At 43.6% G+C, this 9,928-nt stretch overlaps 1 protein-coding gene across 1 annotated transcript; it reads right to left on the bottom strand.

The window, feature by feature from the left end:
* Positions 1-623: 623 nt before the first annotated feature.
* On the bottom strand, positions 624-9,414 carry SBSPON (somatomedin B and thrombospondin type 1 domain containing). The gene is made up of 5 exons (XM_054285325.1): positions 9,183-9,414; positions 3,220-3,414; positions 2,570-2,660; positions 1,581-1,757; positions 624-918 (listed from the first exon to the last, which is right to left on the bottom strand). Exons 1-5 carry the CDS (start codon positions 9,397-9,399, stop codon positions 801-803), a joined length of 798 nt encoding a protein of 265 aa, XP_054141300.1. The 5' UTR covers positions 9,400-9,414; the 3' UTR covers positions 624-800.
* Positions 9,415-9,928: the final 514 nt, after the last annotated feature.

Below are 9,928 nucleotides of genomic sequence, written 5' to 3'. Positions count from 1 at the left end.
ATGCTGTATGGAGAGATGCCACCTGTCTTAACAGGAAATTTTCTCCACCTGCATAGCAGTCTTGCCTGTGCTCAGCTGTTGCAGGTTCATATGTTAATCATTGTAGATAAGCATTTTTAACTAGTAATAAGTAATTTTTTTACTCTTAGCCAAGGCTTAGTCACGAGGTCTTGTCTAAGTTCATCTGCCAGAGAAGTTACACTGTGTATTAATGACATGAAGTTCTGAGGAGACCAATTCCTTAACAATGCTGACTAGGTCTATGTCTTCATGAAGGCTGAACGTGAAAACTGCAGGGTAGAGGAAGAATACTTTACACAATTATAGTGTAAAAAATTGTCTAGATGATACTGGAGAGGAACAAAGTACCTAACCTGAAATCAGTTTTAGCTTTCAAAAACTTCATTTTTATTCACCCTTGCTCTTAAATGTTGACAGTAACTATTCTCAGACTTGAAAATATTTGGCTGGCTCACTACTGAGTAGGAGCATTGCCTGGAGACAGGGCTATGGCCAGTAAAGATGGAGAACTAAAGGAAAGCAACCACTATGGTTAGAAACATTAGCTCTTTAATTACAAAAGAGAAACATGGTAACATGCTTCTAGTGTTCTAATACAGAGATCAGTCTTTGCATTTTGTATTAAGGCAAAGAGAATTTCCTGAAATGATTCTGCTGAAGTCCTGACTCATTTAAAATTTGTTAAGGCTCCAGAAATACAGCAGAAATACATAGGTTTCTTGGCATTGGTGTTAATTTTCTTAGTCTTTTTGTTGCAATTTTAAAGGCCTTTTAAACTTTCATGTAAAAATAAAACTATGCACCAGGGGACAGGAACAGTGGTCCAGCTGCCGGATCTTCTTCCAGGTTCCTTGGCACTGAGAGTTGCCAATTGCTTCCCAGTGTAAGATTTTATCTCTGAAATGAGAATAAATATAAAATAAGAGGAGTAAAACTGTGTATTTAGTGTTCCTGGATTGTGTTGTATAAAATGTCAGAAGATTTAATCATGTAAGGCTTTACTAAACTCATCTAGCTCTTAAAATGCTTTCTGGAGCAGACATTCTATTACTAAGCGGAATATCCAGGATGGTGGGTTGAGCAGCTGGTTATATTAAGTAGTATGCATATTAATAAATGTATGGATCAAATAAAAATCAGTTCTGAATAATAAATATCTACTTTAATAATAAATATCTGCTTTCACAATTACTTTTCTAAAAACCAGGTATTATATGCTTGAGGGGAGTACCAATCCACCACTGTTAAATCTGCAGTCAGATTTGGACTATGGCAGGAAATACCGTTTTTAAGTAAAAGTGCACACAGCTGTAAAAAGTCCTCTTCCACTACACAAATTCCATCACTTCTTCACAATAGTGAATAAAGCATTAAACTCTTATGTTAAAATGACTTCCCAATTTTATCAAGGTTTTAAAAGCAATTTCTGTGAGAAGCGAAAGGATAAAACCTTCTGAGCTCTACAAACGGTTTGAGCTGTTCCATCTTTTAGATCCATTTAATGCATCTCGTAATGAGATACCCTGAGCAGTCTGAATCCTGTGCTGGGTCTGGCTCACCCGTGTGCGCCGTGGCCGTCCCCGGAGCAGCGGCGCGTGGCCGGGCCCATGGCCGGCGGCTGGCAGGCCACGCACACGGTGTGTCCCTCGCGCAGGTACTGCATCCAGCGCGCGTGCGGGCGCGTCTCCAAAGCACAGTGCTGGGAAAGGGATTCCGTCCGGAACTCCACGCAGTATCTGCTCCGGAGGAAAAGCACCAAATCATGAGAGATCAAGCATGAGCTAAGTAGGCACTTTGAATGGACTTACATATCGTAAGGGTGGTGCAAGTTAGACATCATCATTGCTAACAAATCTTCTGACCCTAACCCAATCAGTAGATTCTTAAAAACATTATGCAAACTATTTCTCTTTCTATGCCCCAGTCCAGTGTTTCATGTATAATCTCACTTTCTGTAGTGTTCTGTATTCCTAAATTATTTTGAAAAACAGATCTCAGTAACCCATATTTTTTCTTCTATGCTGCTGAAAGAAAATGGAAGAGAGACTTTAAGAATATCAATGAGTTTTATTGTTCTAGGAAAAATAGCACAGGACAAAACATTATGGGCATTACAGACCCAGTAATAGCCTAATTTAAACTTCATTACCATCTCTACTGGTAACTAAACAAAATTTCTTACTGCTTGTGTCAAACAGTTTAAAAAAAAAGGTCTCTTGAGACCAATCCCATTCAGCCCATGTTGTTCAGAGACCTACGTCTAATTTCTCAGACTTACACTTAGGATACATTCAGCTTTGTTTTAGCATTGTTTACTGCTGGCTTTCAAAAGCAGCTATCATCAGACCTGCCATGATCCCAATGTCTAATTCAGGACAATTAGCAAGCAATAAACAATATCTAGAACATGCAAATAAGCTGCGGGAGAGAAAACCAGTACAAGCTATAGCTTATTGTTTAATGATTGCAAATTTAATTACATTTTTCTCTGTAGACAGCTGTTTTCTACTGAACAAGATGACCCACATACATATGATAAATAGATTACCCTGCTGCTTCTTTGTCTGAAGGCCAGAGAGAAGATGCTGCTCGTCTTTTTCTTTCTTTACCGTATTCAGAGGTAGTTATGAAAGCAGGGACTGAGGAAAAAACCAGTTATGGTAAAACAGCAAGGCACAGCTGAGTCATATTGCAATTCCTGTAACAGTGGGTGAATGAATCAGGAGCTTGTGGATGGCGATGCTGGCTCACTTTATTGAAAAAGTGATAAAATGTTGGCAACATTGGACCTCAACCCCATTCCCTACAGCTAAGCTCTCTTTATTCAGAAAAAAAAAATCTAATAATGCATGCCATCTAGCCAGTGAGGAAATAGGATGTACTGGAATCCCACAAGGAGTACTATTTCCTGTTTCATAGTGAATTTGTGTTCTAACTTCACACAGAGGTAATTTGATACTTTGATCAACTGAAGAATGCACACATCTTAGTTGTTTGCTTAACTGAAATTAAGAAAAGCCAGAGTAGAAAAACAAATTATTGAATAAAATGCAATATGACAGCAGAAAGTCCTAAATTATAATTTTAACCAGCTAACTGCAGATAGATGCTTGTTTTTTTGCTGTTCATTGACATCAGTAAAATTTATGATGGTTGTGATGGACACAATATACAGCAGAGAGATGCAATTGAGAATACCATGCTCGTGGCCACAGTCCTCCCCCTGGTAAGTCAGGTACTCCAGGCAGCCAGCCTTCTCCTCCAGAGCTGGGCACGGTTCCCCACCGTTTTGAGGCTCCTGTTGTACATAGCGCCGGCGGACCCGCAGCCCAGGATGACATTGTTCTGCACAGCCACTCCAATGACTCCACTCCCCCACAACACAGGGAACAGCTGCAAAGCAGTATTAAAACATTATCAGTGGTCAGGACTTCTGTTTTATCTTAATTGCTCTCAAAAGCTTGAGGATAATAAGACTATTGTGAGGGGCTTTTTGTTTGGTTTGGGTTTTTTTACTTTTTCTTTTCTAATTTTATTTATATGGGTTTGAATGCTCTTCCGGGATTTTGCATACTCAAATCGAAAGTTCAAACCTGCTTGCAATGCTTGGCTCCCTATTCTATCCCTTGTCCACAAAGAAACAGCTGTGGGGCTCTTCTGTACCCTCTTCTGAAGTATGAAGCATTAGCCTCAAAGGAGACCAGTTCATAGATTACCTACACCAGACTGGTCTGACATTCCTTGGCAGCTCCTACACCACTAGATTTTGCTTAAAGGCTGGAACATTAAACAGCATCATGCTCGATTCCCTTCAGATCAATTTCTAACTAATTTTTCTTCAACACTTACTGTATCCACTGCCACCTGTTTTAACACAGGTCCTGCTCATATCCAACTACAGAACAGTCCACTGGATATTTTAATTTCAGTTCTCATGGATCACAAACTTCCTCTGAACTTGGTCAAAAATTCTGGGGAAAGTACCATTATTTCTAAAGTAAACTTTGAATTATAAGAAACTGCATTTCCCTCAGGGAGGCAAGAAAGGTTTTGTGGTGTCATTCCCAGAATACAAAAACAGGTGATAGATACCTTATTCCTGAGTGAGAAGCTACATAACACAGAAGTCTTCACTTTATTTTCCCATTAAAACAATATGCTACTGTAAAGAACATACAGCCATTTTACACCTTCATGAACCTGCTTTCCTCAGCCTCCTCTCCAGGAACACCAAATCCATTTTTGAAAACTGTATAACCTAAAAATTTTCCCTTTCCCTAGCAGTTAGAATGAATACTACAGCTTTTCAAAGCTTCACTGCAGGCTGAGCCCTGAGGGGTTGGATCAAGATGATCTCTGGATGCTCACTGATGGAACAAACACAACCTCTCCACCTGGGGGCTTCAAATCTGCACAGCCGTGCCAGGAGGAGCCATGAAAGAGAAGATAAGAAAAATGTCTCCCACATGGGTATCCATCAAGTGCAAGAGTTCTCTGAGGACAAGCAATCATTTCCCTACACAAGTCATCCTCAATTTGTCGCCTACAAGGACATTTAATCTGACTGGTGATCCATTCCCAGTAGCCTTTTTTCCTGGAGGCCACCTAGTAGGTGCTCCAGGTTAGAGAATGGTACAAAATTCACATTATCATCAATAGGTGGGCTATCTTAAAATGGCTCTGGATTGCTCTGGGTCATGCTTCTCATTATTTAGTTAAATAAAACTTTTCATTTCCCAGGTGTACTATTTCTCATTAGCTTGTTATGGAACATATCACATGCTTTCAATTTTTTTTTTGCATTTCTGGATTACAATTTAAATCCCCAAGAAGCTTTACATTTAACCACTAGTCACATCTTTGTATCAGTGTTGCAGGAAAGTGATGGGACCAAACTAGTTTTTCAGGAAAATATTTTATACCCTCTGGGATTCTGCCAGTACAAGACACTGGGAAGGAAGAGTAGAATATGATAACCTCCTTGGGGTTTGTGACTCTTCTCATAAAACATAAAAACTGCAGTGTCTGCTCTGTCATTACATCTCTAATTTCTTGGACTCTTACCAATACCATAAAGCAGATAAAACCTCTAAAACCTCTGAAAGAGGCTACTTGGCAGATGTCCTTCCCACTTTACTACAATTCCCTTCCTCTGTTCTCACTGTGCACCAGCTGTTGTGACCAAACTCACCCACTTTTGAGAGCCCTGACGGCACCAGGTGTATTGTGGCTGAGGACACTGCATCCCACGCCCTGAGGAATTCCACTGAAACAGAATCACAGGGCTGCCCCGGGTATTGGGACACCAGTTGTCCATTCTGCTCAACAATTCATACTCTCTGGTGTTTTCCTCTACTTACTGAGGAACACCTTCCCAGACAGCTCCTGAGTATGATTTGTGCTGGACAATCAGAGAAAAAGCCCCCTTTGGCACATGCAGACCCCCAACACTGCACCACACAGTCCTTGACTCCACTTGATTTATGGTACAAGCACCGATTTCAATGTCTGATCACACATCCTAGCTCTACCCAAGTATCCAAAGGACAGTAAGTATCTATCCAGCCTGTTTCCTTATCTATTGATTCTCTTCCAAGTTGGCTGCATGAATGACCTGCATAAACAAGAATTTCCACAGAACTTTAATCCCATATTAGCGCCTTGATATGCAGATAACATCAGTCTAACATCAAATTTTCCATGAAGAAACTCCCAAAGGGACTGAGTAAGTGCATAACAAATAAAGCAATGACTTCATGTCTTACTGGAATCAAACCAAGCTGACAGTTAAATATTGGTCATCTGCAGAAATACATGCTAATTTTATGCCTATCAAGACTTAGAGTAAGAAGGATGAATTGCCCTAGTCATGTGGAAAAATAAGAATATTGGGTTGCAGGAATGGAATTTAGGTAGTGAGATAATAATGTCGCTCTTGCAGTCAGTACCCAAAAACTGTTAAGGGACAGTAGATTGATTTTGTGCCTTGTTGGAAAGATGTCAAATTCCTCAGCATGACAGAGACTGGGTTCATGAGCTGACATAAAAGGAATGGTGCCATCTCTTGACACACTAAAAGAAGTATTAGGGATCCATAGCTACATCTTTATAGATCCCTCTCTGTGTTGCTATTTGCTCAGCTTAGTTAACACGATGATTTTAACTATGTTTAATGGTGATTCCTTAAAACAATGAGGAGGATGCAAGTCAAAGGAAACTGAAGGAAGGGATTTGTTCTCAGGTACCTACCAAAATGTGGAAGCTAATACAACACTTGAAATTAAAAAAAAAAAAAAAATCACAGAAAAATTACATTGCTATTTTATGAAAGACAGCTCGAGCAGCAAAAATTTTGGTTTTGTCTTCCATTTGCAGCACTATGAAACACAGATCCTCAGAAATCTTTGATTTCTGAGTCAAAGTCTATTTAATTTTTTCCCATCTCTGGAAAAAGAAAAATGGAAGATTGTAGTATGTTCATTGCACAACATATCTTGTAATATGTAAGGATCTCTAGCTTTTCTCAGAGTAACCACTGATTCAAATGGTGAGCTGATTCCTTTCTCAGGCTTTCTCATTGGACAGTAGTTCTAATTTAAAATGCTATGTACAAAAATTTTCTTTCTTCAAAAATATTCTTCATTTATTCAAAAATATTCTTCATTGTTAGAACTATAAAGAAGTTTATTTTAAAACTCTTGAACTTGGGTTCAGCAGTCCATGAACTCCTGCTGAGCCATCTATTTATAAAGTACCAAACCTACAACGATTTTTAGACATGACAGAATTTAACCCTGCTGCTGGCAGCTTTAGGATGTTCATTCTTTCAGAGGTTTCTTTTATTTTGGAGCATTGATTGTATGATTCCTAACATCTCTTGCATCCTAGCGTCTCTTGATTACTTACACTTGAGGCACTTTAAACTTTCCCCAGAGGATGAAATGTCATTTCTGCAGGCACTGAAATCATGAGTTGTGAACAGGTTGACAAACAAGCAGTAGCATGAGAACCATTGGTCCCCTTTCTTCACATTTCTATTTTAAAGTTTTGAGCTCTACATTTAAAACAATGAACTATGCCAGTGAACATCCCTGGTGTCATTAAACACGTAGATTTTAACAAGACTCGATGGGCAGACCTCAACACCCAATAGGAATAAAAGAGTCTGACATTTTCAGCCACACTTGTGTAAATCAATAAAAACTTCCACTGGAACTATTTAGAATTTCTGTCTATACAGAATACAAGCTAATGACTACTTGCCATAGAGAGCATATATGATAATTTGCCTTTAAAGGAACAACTTCTCATAAATTTAGCATTGTGGATGTGTGAATTCTAGGACCACCTTGCCAGGGTGCCAAAATTCTGCCCTCCCATGCAACATCCATGAATGCAAAACGTGCTGCTCCCTCTGTTTGCATTTGCATTGGTGCTTGCACAGCTGGGCAGTGAGGCAGTGCAGGAGTCAAACCAGGCAGAAACAGGCAAAAGGGAGAACAGAAATAGTTCCCTGTGAGTTTAGCTCCCTGAACTGGGCCACCAAAGACTGGCAAATTCCAGCTCTGGTGCAGGAGAGGCAGTGAGACAGGGAGGCTCCACTGGGACTCCATCTTCCTGACTGGATCTAGAGCACCCCTCACCCACACAGGGTGCAAGCGTGGTGTGCTTATATGGTAGACATACAATGCCTTTCGAGGCAATTACCCCTGAGCCTGAGACAAAAAAAAAATCTTGATAACAGCAGGGCATCATCAGGTGCCAGAGAAGTCATAGTAATGAAACTGTTCAAACTAGAACTTCTCAAGCACAATCTTGAGCTTCTTTTTGAAGGATTTCAGCTCTGTTTTAATGCTAACACTATGCATGTTTACCAACTCTCTCCTTTTATGCTTAAATAATAAAAATAATTTTATTTACTGAAAAGATGCAATATGCTGTGGCTGTAGGACAAGCATCTTGACAGTTCTCCCTCTAGTGACTTTCCTGAATGAAAGAACAATCTATTTGAAAAATGCTAATTTCAAAAATGCTACTTTCTGTCTTACTTTGTGGTGCATTTTTTTCCCTTCTGTTACACTGAGGAGATTATTTAGCTGTGGGAGAGCTGACCATGCTCCTTCTAGAGACCTGGGGTCATAGTTCTGCTCTGCTGAGTTCTTCTGTGCAGTTCTACACCCCTTAGGATGGATCTACACCATCTGAGAATTGTACTCTCCCTTCCCAGTCCAGGCAGATGTAAGCCAACTTGGGTCCCAAAGCTATGTGGCTATGTCAGCATGGCACTGAGCCTGCTAAATACACCCTAATTAGCAGGACTGTGCAGCAGAGGCTCATGACTTTTTGGCTGTAGGCTGGCATGCATCCAGCCAGCTGGGAAGAGACATTAAGCTGACCAAGTACTCATACTGCACCTGCAAAGCAAGGTCTGTGTCCTGCATCCCAGGCACAGAGAGGTCTTCAAATTGTGAAGACTGCAAAGGGTAGAAATTCCACAGAAAGAGGCACTGTGAATACCTACAAAGCAGACACTCAGTTTGGTAGGACAGGGATAGTTTTCCCTCCTTGCCATTGCTCACTGGGAGGCTTTGCCATTCCCCGAGGGCTGGCAAAGGACCCTCTCACTCATGCTCCTGTGCTTATTTTAAAGCCTTTGCCTTCACAGTGAATTCCTGCGGATTCATGATCCTGGACAAAACCTCACCGTGGGGACTTCCCCAATCATTTCACTGATATTTGTTTGTCAGGATGTGAGGAATCAGCTGAGAGACACAGGGGTGCTGAATTAATCTCCCCGCTGTCTCTGCAATCGCACTGCAATCAATCTGTGTTTGGGACTTGCCTGAATGAAAAGTAACATATTTTAGAGGGAAAATGACTTCAGACTGTCACTGTACTACAGCTGATCCGGAAACTTTTCTCTCTAGCGGGAGAAAAGTCTCTGTCTCCCTTCCTGAACCAGCCTGGTGCCCCGCTGGGAAGGGAGGAATCTGCCCCCCTCGCAGCCCTGAGCCCATGCCCGCACGAACGCAGCTAAACCCGCACCCCGCGAAGCCCCGGCACGCAGCTCCCGGGCCGGGGAGAGGCCAGAGCCGGGCCGCGGGGTCCCGCCGGCCGCCCAACACCGCTCCCCTGGCAGGGCCGGGGCCGGACGCACCTACCCGGGCACGCCTGGCCGTGGTCGTGGCAGCAGTCCCCGGCTCGCCGGCAGCCTCCGTCGCAGTAGCAGGTCCCGTAGCCACCTCCCTCCCTCCAGCCCTCGCCGACGCAGGTGGAATCCCGGCCCTGGCAGCACTTTCCCTGGCAGCTGCCCCCGGCCCCGCTCCCAGCCCACAGCAGCCCCAGCCACAGCGCTCCCGACAGCGCCGTGCTGCCCATCACCGCCACACCGGCCACCGCCGCCACACCGGCCACCACCACACCGATCACCGCCACACCGGCCACCGCCCCGCCGCCCCGACGTGCGGGCCCCGCCACTGCTGCGCGCCGCGGCCGCCGCCAGCCCCCCGGCGGAGCAGAGCGCAGCAGAGCAGAGCAGGGCGGGCGCCCGGCGGGGGCGGGGGGCGGCCGGCGCGGCCCTGCCCTGCCCGGCCCTGCCCGGCCCTGCCCGGTCGGGCAGCGGCGCAGCTGCTGCGGCAAAGCTTCGGGGTGTGGGGGCAGCGGCAGCGTGCATTTTAAATCTCTCGTAAATTTTAAAATCTCGTAAATTTGAAATCACACACCCGCCTGTTCCCGGGGGTGTCCTGCCAGGTGGTGGGTGGGTGTTTCCCGCGGGATCCGCATGGCAGGACAGCTGGCGATGTCCCACACCGCGATGTTCTGTATGAGGATGGATACAGCACAGCAGGAACCATGTCCCACACTGCAGGACTCCCGCAGGTATGACCCTCGTGGTGATGTCCTGCAC

The sequence above is a fragment of the Melozone crissalis genome, unplaced genomic scaffold, assembly GCF_028551555.1.
Source record: "Melozone crissalis strain CALT ecotype California unplaced genomic scaffold, PUWL_Pcris_2 ptg000042l_1, whole genome shotgun sequence".
Lineage (NCBI taxonomy): Eukaryota > Metazoa > Chordata > Aves > Passeriformes > Passerellidae > Melozone > Melozone crissalis.
The sequence above is the reverse complement of the archived record's forward strand: the minus strand, read 5'-3'. Positions and strand labels throughout refer to the sequence as shown.

Excerpts from the sequence above, each read along its gene's own strand:
- SBSPON (XM_054285325.1), bottom strand. The coding sequence starts at position 9,399 with ATGGGCAGCACGGCGCTGTCGGGAGCGCTGTGGCTGGGGCTGCTGTGG. Across the intron at positions 3,415-9,182 it reads CCACGGCCAGGCGTGCCCGG|CTGTTCCCTGTGTTGTGGGG; the intron begins GTAGGTGCGTCC and ends ACTGCTTTGCAG. Across the intron at positions 919-1,580 it reads GACGGCCACGGCGCACACGG|AGATAAAATCTTACACTGGG; the intron begins GTGAGCCAGACC and ends TTCTCATTTCAG.